At 38.4% G+C, this 18,357-nt stretch overlaps 1 protein-coding gene across 7 annotated transcripts in view; it reads right to left on the reverse strand.

The window, feature by feature from the left end:
- Positions 1-18,357, reverse strand: part of LOC107048707 (disks large 1 tumor suppressor protein) — a 616,903-nt gene that overhangs the window by 84,708 nt on the left and 513,838 nt on the right. For 6 of the 7 annotated variants that reach the window (XM_015272036.1, XM_015272039.1, XM_015272042.1 and 3 more), the window contains one exon: positions 16,880-16,915. The exons of the other annotated variant lie outside the window; for it this stretch is intronic. In XM_015272036.1, coding sequence (XP_015127522.1) covers positions 16,880-16,915 — 36 coding nt within the window. The remainder of the gene's footprint in view (positions 1-16,879; positions 16,916-18,357) is intronic. 7 annotated transcript variants of the gene reach the window in all.

Below are 18,357 nucleotides of genomic sequence, written 5' to 3' on the forward strand. Positions count from 1 at the left end.
TCTCATAATTCTAACTATTAATTCTAATCAACTTTGCTCGAAGAAACCTTAGTAAACGCAATATTAAGAAAGTAGAATTGTCCTATTTTCCTCTGACCTAAATGATTTGAACAATTATGATTCGTTTATTCATGTTTCATAGAATGGTATTCAATTCTCTTTTGTTTGTTTGGCGAGCTTCATGAAAACTCGACGCAAGACCATTGTACTCATGAAAACCGCCTTACTTTCTCCATTCGTTCGAGTTCTTATTTTCTCGTTCTCAAGAATTGTACTTGGATTACCACAGATTTTTCGGTTATTTTAACAAAATCTTGATTTAAATTATTCTTAGCTTTATTCTTAATTTGAAAATCCAACGGTTCTTGATTTGAGAAGTATCATCACTGGAAATGAAATACGATTTTACTACTCAATTCCAGAGCGTTAACAAAGTCTTTTAGGATTTTACAAGAAATGAATTTGTTTCAGTAAAATTTTCAAGGAAAATTTGTCTCAAAATCGCAGAAAAAAATTTTTACTTCAATCTAATTATAACTGTATTTGAATTAAACCACATTGTCTAATATTGTAAATACATCTAGGTTCTGGAATTCAGAATTTTTGGGACCTTAAAATAAGAACCCTGCAGTCCTTGTGGTCCCCCTCAACTAGAAAATCTATGGAGACCAAATTTCACCGGAATGTCTTCAAACAGTATTAAGTTTCCGGGTGAGGAGAACAAACAAATAAAATGAGGTGAAAAATTCTCATTCCAGAGTTGAATGTTTGCTCAATCAAATAGACAAATACCGTAGCTATGTACCCAAGAAAATGCACAAGTTTAACGTGTGTAGGCATCAACTTCACCCAGAAACGGAGGTGAGTCACCTCGAAAACGTCACCGCGAACTAAATATAATTCCATGCTGAGTAAATTCTTGGATTTCTGATTTATAAAACCGAATGTCTCGGTAACTTGACACCCGGTACCGCCACGCAACTCGGGATAATGAGTTTACGATGATTAGTAGTGCATGGGGTATTAGTTAAATATGATATTTCAGAATGGAGATTATTTGATTCGGATATGAGTAATCCATACTAGATTTAAATTTTCAATCGTAAAATTTTTTGCTTGAAATTGGAGAAAATTGTTTTGAGGGTCAAACAACCCTTGAGAACGTTCGGAGTTGAGAGTCAAACGACCCTTAACAATGTCTAGGGTCATAAAGGTCTTAAGGATAAAATGGATTAGCGCAGAATTATCAGGAGGAGTCATTCAAGGGTTATTATAAGGTCATCTTCTAGGATTCGAGGTGGCGGTGATTAGGGAAGGTATCGAAACACTACGCGAGGCAACGGTTGCAAACTAGTAATTAGTTTATTGTCGGAATGAATATGTACAGATGAGTCGGTTTGAATGCATACACGATGAGGTGGAGATGGCCACCGAGGGGCGAGAGCCACACGACTGAATTCGGAAGCTATTGCGACACCTGAGGTGTGTTTCTGAGGTGTGAGGGTGCAAGAGCGGTGAATTACGCGTCTCTCGGTAGATGTAGTGAGGCGCTACAATCTGACCTTTAACTCCAAGCGTCGTTAAGGGTCGTTTGATCCTTACTGTCATTTGACCCTTAGCCTCGAATATAATTAAGGGCGGTTTAAACTTCAAGATCAGTTGAAAAAAAACAAGACAAATGATTATATAGAACGATTTTGAAAACTTTTTGTGTTGTTAGTTGCGGATTGAATGGTCGTGAGGGTCAAACGACCCTTCAGGACATTTGGACTCGAGGGCCAAACGACTCTTGAGCATTGCAAGGGTCGGAGGGGTTAGAGTAGAATTATCAGAAAGTACTACTGAAGTAGCACTGAAAGGTTAAACAATCCTTGAGAAAGTTTGATCTTCAATTCCAGACCTCCTAAAGGGCCATTTGACCCTTAGCTCCGAAGATAATTAAGGGCAGTTTGATCCGCAAAATCAGCTTTAAAAAAGGACCCATTATTATTTAGAACAATTCAGTACATTTTTTTGTTTTTAGTTGAGGATTAAATGATTGTGAGGGTCAAATGACCCTTGAGGCCGTTTGGAGTTGAAAGTTAAATGATCTTAACGGTCAAACAGGTTAGAACGGAGCAATCAGAAAGGGTCAATGTGACCCTTGACCCTACATCTTCAGTGCTCGTTCGACCCTTATGATCATTTAACCCATCGCCCCAGGTGTCATTAAGGGTCGTGTGACCCTTAAACCCATTTGACCTTAATTAAGAACAAAAACAAATCCTGAATTGTGCAAAATAGAAAAAATGACGATTCAGTATAATGAAGGAAACTTTTTTGTTTTTAGTTGGTTTTGAGGGTCAAACAGCCTGTAAGGATATTCGGAGTCACGGGTCAAATAGTCCTGAGGTTCAAGCAACTTTTATAAATTGTTAGGTTCAAGTGTTAACTGCTCTTGAGGGACAAACGTGTTAGAACAGATTGGTTACAAAGGGTCACTTGACCCTTAATCCTATATCTCTTAAAATATCATTTGATCCTCAAGTCCCAACAGAACAAATTTTTCCCATGTTTTCATCAAAGCGATTTTAACAAAAACAAAAATTTTCAAAGTACTTGAATATAACTTCATCAACACAAAAATGATGTTCACAGAGTACATCCTCAAGGACATAATAATTTTCGGACAAACTGTCGTATTGTCTCGCGCCATCCCTAAACACCGTGCAGAGTAACGCAAGACCCTCGACACGCTCCGAATGCCGTTTCCGGCTACGTAGGCACGCGACAAGTGCAACGAAATACCATCTGCCTACATGGAGGGGAGAGGGATTTATGTAGCATCCTCCAGGGAGCACAAATAATACCAGGTAACATTAACCTACGACATATGATCCACTTCGGAGCGCTACTGTTTTTTTAGTTCCAGTTTTAGTTCGACTAAACGGGGAGACAATGAGCATTGACCTTGCAGTCACGGAATTGTTTTTCTTGGACTCAAGGTTTTGTCTTCGACGTAAGAAGTGGTTGCTTCACGATTGCCAAAACAATCAACTAAATCAACTTCGGATATTGTTGGATGATGTTTTGGCAATCGGGAAGTGAAATGAGGAGATGAAGCGCTGAAGCAACGATGATGTTTATCTTGAGGAGAGAAATACATTATGACGATTTCAATTTCAATGATGAATCAACGTGATTAAAGTGATGATTTATTTGTTGATGAATTGAGTTGTCAAGGACTATTTGGTTGTATTGATGTTCAAGCGTGACATGTGCTATTTGTGATGCGTTGTTGATCAAAGTAGGAGATTCTTAATTGAAACGAAATTGTGGGGGTAGTTGGATGATGTTTCGGCAATCGTGAAGTGAAATGAAGAGATGGAGCGCTGAAGCAAGGACGATGATACTTGTCTCAATCTATCATTGTTTCAATCACCAACTTCTTGTTCATTTTTCCATTGGTCATTTCGATCAAGTTGACAAAAGAAGAACAACAACTTCAAACTGTTGATGTTGGCTGTTGAGGGTAAAAAGAGATTGTTGAACCATGATGATAGGTTTATAGAATCTACAGATAGAGTTAAAGTGTCAAAACTTGTGGAGAGAAATACAACGTTATGACGATTTCAATTTCAATGATGAATCAACATGATTAAAGTGATGGTTTATTTGTTGACGAATGGAGTTGTTAAGGATTATTTGGTTCCACTGATGTTCAGGCGTGACATGTGCTACTTGTGATGCGTTTTTCGTCAAAGTAGGAGATTCTCAATTGAAACAGAATTGTGATTGTAGTTGGATGATGATTTGGCAATCGTGAAGTGAAATGACGAGATTTAGCGCTGAAGCAAGGATGATAACATTTGTCTCAATCTATCATTGCTTCAATCACCAACTTCTTGTTTGGTTTTCCATTGGTCATTTCGATCAAGCCGACAGAAGAAGAACAACAACTTCAAACTGTTGATGTTGGATGTTGAGGGTAAAAAAAATAGAGTGAAACTGTCCATAGAATTTGTGGAAAGAATATAACTTAACGCTCGCTCTCAACGTTAAACATCACCTTGCTACGAGTCACGGGAGAACGGATGAAAAGTTGATGACTAGCACAATATAACTCCAAACTTTCAATGAAATTCCAATCGCGTTAATTACCGTCCATCCCAAGACGAAAATTCATCAATAAAAACTTCCTACTCATCTATTTGTCCTCATCCTTCCTAATTGAATTGTCGAATTTCAATGAATGAACCCAGCACTAACTGAGTCCAAGTAGTTGCCGAAACTCTATTCGTACAACTATGCTACTTACACGACTCGTCGGTCCTGCGGGGGTTTGAGGTGCATTAGGAAGATTGGAGTATCTCCAACTTTACGGCTAGGTAGAAGTAAACGCCTCGTCTCAAGAGCCGGTGCAAGTTCATACCGTCTCATCCTCCATGCGGCTAAATTCCCTCGGTTCCGTTTGATAAAAAGAAATTAGCGGAACGTCTTCACCGGAAGTCCGACGTTTTTATGGTCTGTAAATTATCCCTTAATCATTCAAATTGTCCCACAGCTTCTTTTTTTCACCGACAACTCCTACAACTCTTGTCTCCCGTGAAGTATGAGAGGTCAGGGGAAGGGGTTTAATATCCTAATGGCGCTAAGGTTCGGGTTGTTTTTTTAATTTCTAGGGGAACAATTGTCCTCTTATATTCTCCTTACGTTTCCGAGTCTTAATGCGAAACGGAGCAGTTTGCACTCACAATAATTTCTATCACTTTTTTTTCGAATTTAGGAGACGGATTTTAAGGAGAAAATTCAAATCTTTGACGTTTTAGCGAGAAAAATTTGGCGGGAAAGTTTTTCTTTTTTGAATATGTAAAATTGATTTCGAAGAAATGATACAAATTATCAGTGTTTCGAAGATTTTGAAGATCTGCCATTAATTCCCAGAGAGTTATTTGAATTCTGAATGTTTTGGCGGAAAAATTTGGCGGGAATTTATTTTTTATTTAGAACTGACTTCCGGGAAATGGATCAAGTTTTCGACACTTCGGCGGAAAATTTGAAGTTTTTGAATATTTGCCATTAATTCTCTGAAGATTATTCGAATTCTCGATGTTTTGGCAGAAAAAATTTAGCGGGAAAATTATTTTTGAGAATATGGAATTATTTTTGAGACAGTTTTTCCAACTTTCAATGTTTTGGTGGGACAAATTTGGTGGGAAAGTTGTTCTTTTGAACATGTAAAATAGATTTCGGGAAAATGATTTCAATTTTTCATGTTTCGGTGGGAATTTTTTTTTCCAATTTTACGATTAAAAACTGTCGGATAAAAAAGCGGGAAATTTCTGGTTCAAAACACTACCCTTAAGCCCCTCTTGCACCCGTCGTTCCTGAGACATCACCAATCATTCAACATTTTAAAGGTCTTTATTATTACATGTATTTGGCATAAGGAGTGCAAATTTTTATTTTATGGTGCTTAAGGAGTATGGGAAAAGAGACAGAATATGTAGCGTAGGGAAAAATTTAAGGATCAAAGAAAAAAAACCCTATTTCGTAGATATCACCAATCAAAAATGAAAAATCCAAATTTTGTTTTCGGAATATCTCCCAAACTACTGCACCAAAAGAGATTGTCATACTTTTTTCTCTGACGCTACCGTCCTCCTAAAATTATCACCTCAAAAAATCTTCCCCCGCCCCTTTGTTCCTCTTGCCCCGACAAAAAACTTCGAAAATTCAATCTTCTCTACGAAATTAAAATCCCAAAACACAGATATTCCCTAGAAATCCCGTTGAGCCAATCGACTCCTGCGAATGGCGTCACGTACACTCGATCTTTTCAGATTCGAACAGTTGTATCACCACTCCCCCTCCTCTTCCCCTGACCCATCCACTCTTTTCACACCAAATCGTTTATCCTGTGTTCATCGAGGAGGTAAAACGTAGGTGTAGGTGAAAGAAAAACTAGGACTAGAAGAGTTACGAAATCAGCGCAGAATGGAAACAGGATTAATCCCGACTATAGTTCCGCGTCTACTCGTAAATTCATTCCAATCCTGTATTCTCCGTTTGTGTGCACTACACACCCCCTCCCTCTGCGTTTTACTTCACTACTTCTTTTTACGGTTTCGCTGGTGAAAGAGAGAGGAAGGAGGAGGGGAGAAAAAAGAGAGGTCACCAAGTGGAGACATACAAAGCGAGCTTACCGTTATCCCAGGCACGTTTCGCCATTTTTTTTCCTTCATTTCTACGTTTTAGTTTTGCTCTTTTCGAGTTTCCTTTATTTTTACACAGAGTCCTTTTTCCGAGTCTTCTGTATACGGAGTTAAAAGGTTGAGTTGGCCTTCGAGTGCCACTTTTTCTCGGGGGATTTAATATTTGTTGGATTTTCAGGGTATTTTGAGGTTATGTGACCGTGAGGATGGACGAGGGCTTCTTTTAGATCTTTGTCAACGTGTGGCGATGAACATGAAAGTTTCCTATTTAAGTTCATTGACATCTGAATTGATTCTTTTATGTCAAGCTTTAGATAAGATTTGTTTTAATGGAGATATTCTAAGATATATCTCTAGAAAGCAAGTTTTTTATCACACTGTCTTTAAAATGCCGTTTATGGACGTTGTGAAGAAAAATTATGTTCGTTACTCGGCCGAAATAAACTTTTCGTCAGAAGGCCCGGTAAACCGCGATTCTAACCTCGCTTCGCTCGGTTAGATCGCGGTTTACGGGCCTTCTGACAAAAAATTGCATTCATAGTTCTTCACAATATCCGTAAAACGACGTTTCACGGATAGTGTAATGGATAACAGTTTTGCGCACTAGCATCGAAATATACTATTTCGTAAGGAAGTTACTGAAATGGATTATTTAGACTTCAAGAAACTGAATACGTGAGAAATCTCACAATTTTGTCACTTCATTAATTTAATAAAAATCACTGCAGGGGATGATGACGTCATAACTCCCTAGACTTGGTAGTTGACTCACTATGAGGCCGCTACTTGCGCTCCAGCATCGAGAATATAGTGAGGATAATCATCCCTAACGATCATTCATTGTTTTCTCCCTTTATTTTCAACATTGTGTTAATTGACTCTGTAATTGATGTCGCAATCACATAGCCTCATTTTTCTTAACCGTACTGATTAAATTTTTCAAGAAGAAAAATTGACGAGATCGCGTCGACGGACCGGGATTGTGACGTCATTACAGATCATCTAAGCATTTTGAACTTATTATTTCCCAATCATTTTTGTTAACGCAAAAAAAGGTATTGGGAGTTTTACTTTGAATTTAGACATTATTTGACATAAATTCTCGAATTAACAAAAGAAGAGAAAGTAATGAAATATCAAATTATTTCTGGTATAAAGTATTACAAATTCGTTTCATGTAAATTTATTTTTATTAGGAATTGACGATCAATGATTATTCATTGATGATGGTTCCGGCTGTTTATTGATGTGCTTTCAACGTTTTTAATCGAGTTCTAATGAAGGTTTAAAGCAAATTTGCATGCGAATAAAACATGGAAGAGTGAATGGTTGAAAGTGATGGAGGGGGGGGGGGAGTGGAGATGCGAGAGAGGATGGAAATTTTGTGTTGAACAAAAGTTTGATTAATTTAAATTGCTCCTGAAGTTTTCGCCACTGGTTTTCTCGCATAAAGATCAGGTAGGCAGCAGCATGTTTTTTGGTTACCCAGAGGTAGAGATTAGTCAGGGTAATTTATTCATAGATTAATTAAGCTGGTGAATCATTTTGGAAGAGTCCTTTTTCATTTCGAGAGAAGTTTTCGACAACTCTTTCTTTTCTTTTCTTCTTTTCCAGTACTAAATTGTCTTCTTTAAGATGTTCTTCTCGAGATTTTACACGATCAATATTCGGTACACATGAATATCGAAGTAACTGAATAGTCCTTGACAACTCAATTCATCAACACATTAATCATCACTTTAATCACGTTGATACATCATTGGAATCAAAATCATCACAACGTTATATTTCTTTCCACAAGTTTTGACACTTTAACTCTATCGATAGATTCTATAAATCCATCATCATGGTTCAACAATCTCTTTTTACTCTCAACATCAAATATCAGCAGCTTGAAGTAGCTGTGAGTACTTGGTCTTCTGTCAGCATCGATCGAAATGATCGAGCAATGGGAAAATAAATAAAAAGTTGATGAGTGAGGCAATGATTGATTCAGGCAAACATCATCATCCTTGCTTCAGCGCTCCATCCTTTCATTTGCCTTCACGATTGTCAAGTAATCATCCAACCACCTCCACAATCTCGCTTCAATTGAGAATCTCCTACTGTGATCAACAACGAATCTCAAATAGTACATGACACACCTGAACAGCAATGCAACCAAATAGTCCTTGACAACTCAATTCATCAACAGATAAATCATCACTTTAATCACGTTGATTCATCATTAGAGTAGAAATCGTCTCAACGTTATATTTCTTTCCACAAGTTTTGACACTTTAACTTTATCTATAGATTCTATAAACCCATCATCATGGTTCAACAATCTCTTTTCACTCTCAACCTCAAACATCAACAGCTTGAAGTAGCTGAGTATTTGGTCTTCTGTCAGCATCGATAGAAATGATCGACCAATGGGAAAACGAATAAAACGTTGACGATTGAGGCAATGATTGATTAAGACGAACATTATCATCCTTGCGTCAGCGCTCCATCTTTTCCTTTCACTTCACGATTTCCAAAACATCATCCAATCACCCCCACAATCTCGTTTTATTGAGAATCTCCTACTTTGATCAACAACACGTCCCAAATAGCACATGTCACACGTGAGCATCAATGCAGCCAAATAGTCCTTGACAACTCAATTCATCAACAGATAAATCATCACTTCAATCACGTTGATTCATCATTAAAATCAAAATGGTCACAACGTTATATTTTTTCCACAAGTGTTAACACTTTAACTCCATCCATAGATTCTATAAATCCATTATCATGATTCAACAATCTGTTTATTCTCAACATCAAACATCAACAATTCAAATTTTTGCAAGAATTTGTTTTTCCATCAACATCACCGAAAGCTAATAAAAAGTTGACGCTGGAAACAACTAACATTTCCCTCTAAATTGTAAAATCCACTCCTAAATCTGTTCCCAAATACGGAAACCCACCTTCGTAACGGGAAAATCTAGTTTTGCTTCGCCCCTACCGAATCCACTCGGCTCCCAACAAAGCCCCCATCCTCATGTTACATTCATTCAGGTCTTATCCTCTTAGTCAATTACTACCATAAAAGATTCAGCTTGAGCTACGACCATCGACCGGCTTCCAACTGAAAAGGGTAAATGTTTTCCCGCGCTTTTCTCCTCTATCCTTCTCCTCCCTCTCTCAAATTGAAGTTGTACGTTATCGAGGTTTATACCCGCTGATGTATAAAATGCATGGGTGCATTCAACCAGTCTGCCTTCCCACCCCCCCACAAGACCTCGAGTTACAACGAGTTTCACGGTTTACGGAGATCGAATGACCGTACGTTCCCATAGTATATCACCAGTTCTGCTTCCCTTTTTACTTCGGATCAATGCACATGAAGTTGATAATTTGGCGTTTTAGTATGCATTCTGTGTAGTTGAGGCAAAATGTTTGAGATGGAGAGAAGTGATGGGTCAGTCGATATGAACTGTCTAATTGTGATAGTGCTGGAAAATCAGCAGAATGACTCATGTCGACTCAATTTTCAACAAGACAGCTCATGGATTGAAATGATGAGTGAATTATCATCTAGGAAGCATGTCTAGAAGGCTTCAATCCATGGAGAGGAATTGTACTCTGATAAGTCAGTACGACTTGAACCCCGTCAGTCATGAAACTGTCTGACTTCCGACGAAACAGCTCATGTCATCTCAAACAACTTCACTACCGATTGCTCATTACTTCATGATGTTGATTGAATTTTTCCCATCTATTTCCCTTTAAAGTCTAAACTTCATGTTTGGAAAGCTCAAGTCTACAGGAAGGCCGAAAGGAACTGCAGTTTGACGACTCAACACGGCAACTGATACTAACTGAAATCACTTCAGTCATGAAATTGCCTGACCTTCGATATGACGATTCATTTAAACTCAAACCACTTTGCTACTGATAACTCAAGATTTGGTTGTGTTGGTTCAATTCTTCTCATCTATCTCCCGTTGAAGTCCAAATTCCATTTCTGGAATGTTTCAAACCATAGAAAGATTGAGAGGAAATGCAGTTTGACAAGTGAACAAGATAACTGATGCTCAAGAGACTTCAATACTGAAATTGGCTGACTTTAGACACAATTCATTTAAACTCAAACCACTTCACTACTGATAATTCATCACTTCATTGGGTTGGTTCAATTCATCTCATTTATCTCCCTTTGAAGTCCAAATTCCATATCTAGAATGCTTCAAACCATAGAAGGATTAAGAGGAATTGTAGCCTGACAAGTCAACAAGATAACTGATGCTCAATCAAATCACTGCAACCCTGAAATTGTCCAACTTCCGACAAGACTGCTCATGGCATCTCAAACAAGTTCACTGCTGATTGCTCATTATTTGGCTATGTTGATTCAATTCTTGTCATCTATTTCCCTTTGAAGCCTAAAGTTCATATTCGGAAAGCTTAAGTCTACAGGAAAGTCGAAAGGAATTGCTTAAAGTCAACAAGGCAATAGATGCCAAGTCACACCACATCAATCATCAATTGTCTGACTTTCGACAAAATAAATCATATCAACTCGCACTGCTTTACTAATTCCTCCTCATAACATGGTTATTTTGCTGCAATTCTCCTCTTCCACCTTGGAATCTAAAATTAATCTTGAGAAAACTTCAACCCATAGGAAGGTTGAGAGCAATCGCAACTCTACAGTAAAGTCTTCTAAGAAAATTTCTGTTACATGCATATCGAAGAACCCTTCAGAAATATTGGTTCCTGATATTGAATTGAAAGAAGGGAGAAAATACACTAAAAAGACTGAAGATAGCATCACCTTTCCACGAAGTTGTAGACAAATCCACCATAATGATAAATTCCTATGGAGATACTCCGGTCAGAAAAACGACTACATCAGAACAACCTAGAGAGGAAGAACAAAAATGGGAAATCATAAGGGTCAAACACATCACTCCACGTTTGTAAACACCGATATCCGTGTTTTTCCCTGCGGTGGGTTGTTTTACATGGAAATTGCCTGGTAGTACCTAACCCTGTTGCCTACCGTGGAAAATTGAAAAACTTGACTACGATCCCCGGAAAAAACCGAAAACAAATAAAATCATCTCAAACTTGTTTAACTAAATATCCGAGGAGAATCCATCACAGTTGCTGAACTGCTCGAATGGATTCAAACTTCTGCCATTTTATCCTGGTGAAACCCTCGTGTAGAGGCCTGTGCAATTGAGCATTTGCGACTGAAGTTGAAAAAAAAATCACATAATTTAGTTCCTGCGGAAGTTTTTCGATCAGCCATAACGGAATGTTTGATTAGCAATCATTTGCTGAATGATTCAGCGAATAGATTAACCAACGATTATGAATTATTGGTATGAGAGTGATTGATGTCTGATGGACCGAGAGCAGGTGCGGTGTGAGTAAACAAATATTGCATTTGAGCTTCTGCTGATGCTGAATGAATATGCGGTATTTCAAAGGATATTGAATGATATCCTTGAAACGGAAAAACAATTCCGAATTTAAGCAGCAGGGGGTGAGTTTGCGTTTCACTAGGAGAACTGATATAGCTGAGGGGTTGTTAGAGTGAAAGGATTTTTTTAGTCCACAAGACAACCAAGACAACAGATGATATTTTGTTCCTGACGCGGATTGAGTTTAGCGGCTTTTTCAAATTCGAAACGATTTCCCGCCGTTTGGGTCGATTTACATGAGCGACGATTGGCACCCAGGCAAGGGCGACAGTTCGGGAAAATGGGTGACACTCAACACGCGACATGTGACACGAGACGGAGTACCCCGGGAAATTCTTAGGTTGGGAATCGCTTAGATCCAAAATTTCCTAGTTTATCTAGTGACTTCTCGGGTGTATTATTCGAGTGAGTTCTGGGGAATGTCAGGCCACTCGAGAAGTACTGATTTTTGAGTTTATCAATGTTCATTATCATAGGCCGTCTAACCAAATAGTTCACTTGGGTTCAAGTGGTGGGAGTTATGGATGCACATGCAGATTAGGTAGAGTAGGGGTATGGGATGAAGAGAATACTCTCTCCATCGAAAATATTTCTCCTTAATATTTCGTTCCACTTGACTGTGAAAATCCTAATTGTTCTGTTTTTTCCGGAATGTAAATAGCCGAAGCTCGTTGAAATAAATTCCCAAAAAAATTTCAACCGACAGATTTATCGTATTTCAAACCATTTTTTTCGGTCTCTCGACACATCCAATGAATGCAGGAGAGAGAAACAGTGTGAGAGAGAAGAAAAAACAGTGGCTAAACTAATTCAACCAATTTGCGGGGGCGAGAGAACGGAAGGAAGACCGGCGAGAAGGGGAAGGGGGGAGGGGAGGCGGCGTGGTGCGTTTGTCAACCGAAATGATATATACGGAGGGACCGGCGCGTCCTGTCGGGGCTATTATGCCGACAGGGAGGGGAAGTCACCTCCTAGAATGACAGGAAGAGATGTGTTCCACTGTTTGTTACTGCGATGGGATTGACCCAGACCCTTTTCTAAAATAAAACAGAAACAAAAGCCGATGGGAATCTTCGTCAAAATAAAGAGGGTTGTCTTTCTAAAAACAAAATCGGTTGAAGGTCACGAGTTGTCGATGAAACGGAAGATAAATGGACCAATTTTTGTACTGTCGTTATGTCTAGTATTTTTCCCACATTTTTGGGTGAGAAAAAAGTATGGAGATTTTGAGAAAGCGCCGGTAGGACCGATTGATGATCATTCAGCGGGAAATGGGATGGCTGACGAGAAAATATTTTTCGAGTGATTCGTAAGTGCTCTGTGGATGTTCCTCAGTTCTGACTTATCACATTCATGCTAGATGCGTCATCTAGCTGCGCTAGATTCTACATTTGGGTATGTTAGATTTTTCATGTAGAATTAGCGTATCTAGCTGCACCAGATTCTTCTTTTAGAGACGCTAGAATCCAGGCCAAGCTGTGCTAGATTCCAGATTTAGCTGCGTTAAATTCCAGATTTAGTTTCGCTAGATTCCAAGTCTAGTTGCACTAGATTCCTCATTTAGAGACGCTAGATTCCAGGCCTAGGTGTCATAGATTCCAGATTTCAGATTTTGTAGCGTTAGATTCCAGGTCTGGCTGTGCTAGAATCCAGATCTAGCTGCACTAGATTCCAGATTTAGTTGTGCTAGATGCCAAGTCTAGCTGCACTAGATTCCAGATTTAGTTACGCTGGATTCCAGGTCTATCTGCACCAGATTCCACATTTATCTGCGCTAGATTCTCGAGTTGGTTGCACTAAATTGCAGATCTACCTGCGCTAGATTCTTCACTTAGATTTCTCATATTGATTCAACTGAACATGAGTTTTTTGACTGAGGAAATTGGTCTGACCTTTCTTTTGTGTGTTTTTGTGGAAAGCAGGCACAGGAACAAGGAACATGTGTTGTCCACTTGAGGTGACCATCTGTATATTTTTCTCTTAATTTCAGAATTTACGGAGTTCAGAAGAGAGGTAGAAGAGCAGTAACTGTAGCTAAAAACAGTCGGGCTATTATATTTTTATGAGTTTTCCATGTTGAATTCGAGCGATACATTTGGAAGAAGCTTCAATTTACGATGGATGTTTCTACGAAAGTATTTATTACAGACAGAAATGAATTAAACGATTAAATTTCCTCAAATTGTTGGCACACAATTTTATTGGAAAGTTTGATGATCAGAAATTACTCAATAATTTCCGTTCTTTCTCTCAAATTTGTTTGTAGTTGATTTTCTTCTGAGTCCAATATTTTATTTTCTAACAAGTTCCATGTCTCAAGAGTTTAACGGACAGATTTTAGTCTCAGAGGAGTTGAAAATGAAACGTAAGTCACAGGGGGACATTTCGGAGTGGCTGACAATCGAATTAGTGACGCTATGAATCTCCGTAGAAAGTTAAAGATTGTGGGAGGGGGGGGGATATGGGATGTATAAAAGCGCGATGAAAGGGGGTTAGTTTATAAAGTTTGCGTGAAACACTCGTCTTCATGCACAGGCCGGGCTTTTGAGGAGTTTCTCTTGGATACAAGACGAGAGAATCAGCGGAAACAGAACAAGAAAAAAAGGGGGGGAGATCAGAAGACACAAAGGGGAGTTTCTGCTTATTTTACTCCAACACTTTTCATTAGAAGTTGTGGGGTGGAGCAATTAACTACGATTTTTTTGTATTTCAGGGAAGAAAAATAGTTTCATTGTGAGAGGAAATTTATGTTTTTTCAAGGGAAAAAAGGCCGATGGATTTATAGCATGAGAAGTTACCTAATTAGCTAGTATAACTGATGGGTTTATAGAATCTATGGATAAAGTCAGTGTCAGAGCTTGTGGAAAGAAACATAACGTTGCTAGGATTTCGATTCCGATGATTCATCAACGTAATTAAAGTGATGAGTTATTTGTTGATGAGTTGAGTGGTCAAGGACTATTTGGTTGCATTGATGTTCTGGTGTGAAATGTGCTATTGGGATGCGTTGTTGATCAAAGTAGGAGATCATGAATTGAAACGAGATTATGGGGTGGTTGGGTGATGTTTGTCTCGATCAATCACTGCTACAATCGTCAACTTTTTATTCGTTTTTACATTGGTCGATCATTCAGACCGATGGTAGCAGAAGAACAAATACTCGTAACAACTTCAAACTGTTGATGTTTGATGTTGAGAGTGAAAAGAGATTGTTGTACCATGATGATGGGTTGATAGAATCTATGGATAAAGGTAAATTGTTGAAGCTTGTGGAAAGAAATATAAAGTTGTGACGATTCCGATTCGAATGATGAATCAACGTGATTGAAGTGATGATTTATCTGTTGATGAATTGAGTTGTCAAGGACTATTTGGGGTGCGTTGTTGATGAAAGTAGGAGATTCTCAATTGAATCGAGATTGTGGGGTGATTGGATATTTTGACAATCGTGAAGTGAAATGAAAAGATAAAGCGCTGAAGCAAGGATGATGATATTATTCTCAATCAATCATTGCTACAATCTTCAACTTTTTATTCGTTTTCACATTGGTCGATCATTTAGATCATAGCAGAAGAACAAATAATCGCACCAACTTCAAACTATTGATGTTTGATGTTGAGAGTGAAAAGAGATTTTTGAACCATAATGATGGGTTTATAAAATCTATGGATAGAGTTAAATTGTCAAAGAACTATAAATATTCGGACGATTTCGATTCGAATGATGAATCAACATGATCCAAGTGATGATTTATTTGTTGGTGAGTTGAGTTGTCAAGAACTATTTGGTTGCATTGATGTTAAGGTGTGCTATCTGGGATACGTTAGTTCGCAAACCGTTCAATTTTTCCAAACAATTGAGTTCGCCGAAAATAATAGAGGTTAATAAGTCTCATTCTATCGTTATTGATAGGAAATTCCCTTGACTGAATCATGGAACCACCTTCCCGAATGTGGATTTTTTCTGATTGAATTGACCAAATCCTCTACTGAATCGAGTTACCGCAATGAGGAGAACTCCTTTTCATCGAATACTAGAATCATTTCAATATTCATCCACTTTTAATCCTCTCCAAAAACGTTGATTGACCCTAATCCATCGAATCACCCAGACTAATCACAAAAATTCCCATTCCCCAATAATCCTCACCCTGATGATTTCAATATCCATTCGGGAACGATCGCAATTGCTCAAATGTCAGCATGATGCATCTAGCTAGAGGTCTCACGGTGCGATTGGTAAACTTTCCTTGATTAATTTCTCCGCCGAAAATTGGAGGAGCATAGGAGAGTGATAGTGACATCGAGGGGGAGGGGTGAGGAGGAGGAAATGAGAGAATGGGGAATAACAAGTGAGGATGGAATATGTGCTAGGAATTTTCGAGTCGAATTCCACGATGAGCACGGGAGTTGACGATGTGGTTGCAACAGTTGAGACCGACAATAGGTGAGGGGCTGGGGAGCGAGTGATGCGCAATTATGTTAGAATTCCCGGAGCCTAGTCTCGACCGTGTGATTGATTGCATCGGAATTAATACGATTCAACGTACGAAATCAAGATATAATGGATCAAAAACTTTGCTACTGAGACAAAAAAAATGTGTAATATTACAGAAATAATTTCTTGAGCCAAATGTATCGTGTCTTGAGGACAAATCATTTGTGAGAAGCATTCCCTAGAATGAGTCAGGCCATGTACGAATTCCGTGAAACATTCATGACTTGAACATGAAGACTTCACGATAAAGTGACAATTCCTTGGCTCAAGAAATCAGTTTCTCTGAGTCAGGACATGAGAGAATGACTAAAAATATTAAAAGCTTGGACCAAGTGAATCAAGAATCAGGACTTTTAGTATTGAATGAATACAGGATTTATGCAAAGTAAAACCTCCAGACATTTCGGAAATGCGATAGTCGCTTGCTCTCAATCGGAATGAGTTGAAACGAAAGAAATAACCTCATTTCCTTATGTCAGTTTTTCCTAGTATTTCAAGAATATTATTTCATTTTGAAAAAAAATGTTAATTTTCCATTCAATATCTTTCTGCTTAATCCCAAAGAGCAACGATTCCTTGCTTGAAATCGATTATGAATTGGTCGAATAAATATGGGATGTTCTGAGCTCAAGAAATTATTTTTGAGAGACCAAGTCAATTTTCCTCTCATTCTTCGATTTTTCCACAATTTTATTGCCATCGAATTCGTGAATTTTTTTACTCACATGTCGAGGATCCGCAGCGAGTAGCGGTGTGTGTGCCTGCAACAACGATTTTTCCGGAATATTAGATAAATAATCAAGAGTCTAGACTCCTCTAATTGGGGAAATGTGATGCTTCATGCAGGAGTTCTAACACGGACATCCATCTACCGCATTCCTTGTCGCTAAAACTAAGTTTCAGACTCTAAATTGTACAAAAATAAATCTCATGAACTATCCAACAAATGATTAATTTTTCCATTGAAAAACATCAATAAAGTTTTTAAAAACGAAAAAAGACAGATTTTATGGAAAAATGTTGCTCAATTTTCACGCATGTTCGGTTATTAAATCCATTCAACCCTCCACTCTCTGGCATTCCCCCGAGGTTTTCCCGGCATATTCGTCCACTAATTAAAATAGCTCATCATTTCTTCGAATAATCCACGGATTCACCCACTAAAGAGATAAAAAAGTTCGAAGGGATAAAACAAAAAAGGTGGAACGGGCTCAATTAAATTTTCCCGTGAATTGAGTTAACCAGGGGTAGTTACAGCTAACCCCTGTGTCGTCAGGTATTCCCCTCGTTTCGTTTTTATCAATGCGCTTCTGCCCCTTGTCGCATCTCCATTCGAGTCGCTAATTGAAGCACTCGTTATGGAAGAGTCGGCATGAGGACATATCTGCGTTACGGAGAATTTTTTTTTTATCCAGGGACGATTTTATTTTTCAATCCTTTTTTACTCGGGGTGAGAATTTTTGCGTTATTGGCAGATGCAAATGCATGCATGTGGAATTTATTAAGGGATAATTATGGCATCGGATGAGAGGATCAGGGGTCTTCCGTTTTTTTTTCTATTTATAATTCAGAATTGAAGATTCATCTCCAGGTTTATAGCGAAGCAATAATGAGGCAACAATTTATGGAGTTTTTTTTATTTTCAGGCGAGGGTCGAATGATTTAAAGGGTCGAACGACCTTCGAGAACGTTTAGGGTTAAGCGTCAAATGGCGTTAGGGGTCAAATGGGTTAAAGCAGATTGATTGGGAAGGGATGGGTTATTAGACCCTTGACTGCACAAGTCTTCAAGAGTCGTTTGACCTTCAAAATGAATGGTCAAATAATCAAAGGGTTTTTTTATATTGAGGGTCAAATTGTCTTGTCGGTCAAATAACCCTTCAGAAAGTTGAGGGTCAAACCTCACATGGTATTAAGGGTCAAAAGGATTAGAGCAGGGTGATTGGAAAGGGTCATTAAGTCAACAAGTCTTCAAGGGTCGTTTGACCTGTAAGACAATTTGACCCTCAATCCTACAAGTATTAAAGATGCATTTGACCCTTATGGCCATTTGACCCTTTGTCTCGAATGCCATTGAGGGTCGCTTGACTCTCAACTAAAACAAACAAAAAGGAACTTTAATTTTCGAAATAGAAACACTATGGAACGGAATTATTTAGCACAATTCAAGAAACTTTTTTAGCTGTTTTTAATTGACGGGTCAA

This window comes from Diachasma alloeum, unplaced genomic scaffold (genome assembly GCF_001412515.2).
Source record: "Diachasma alloeum isolate Michigan unplaced genomic scaffold, Dall2.0 Dall_scaffold_00196, whole genome shotgun sequence".
Lineage (NCBI taxonomy): Eukaryota > Metazoa > Arthropoda > Insecta > Hymenoptera > Braconidae > Diachasma > Diachasma alloeum.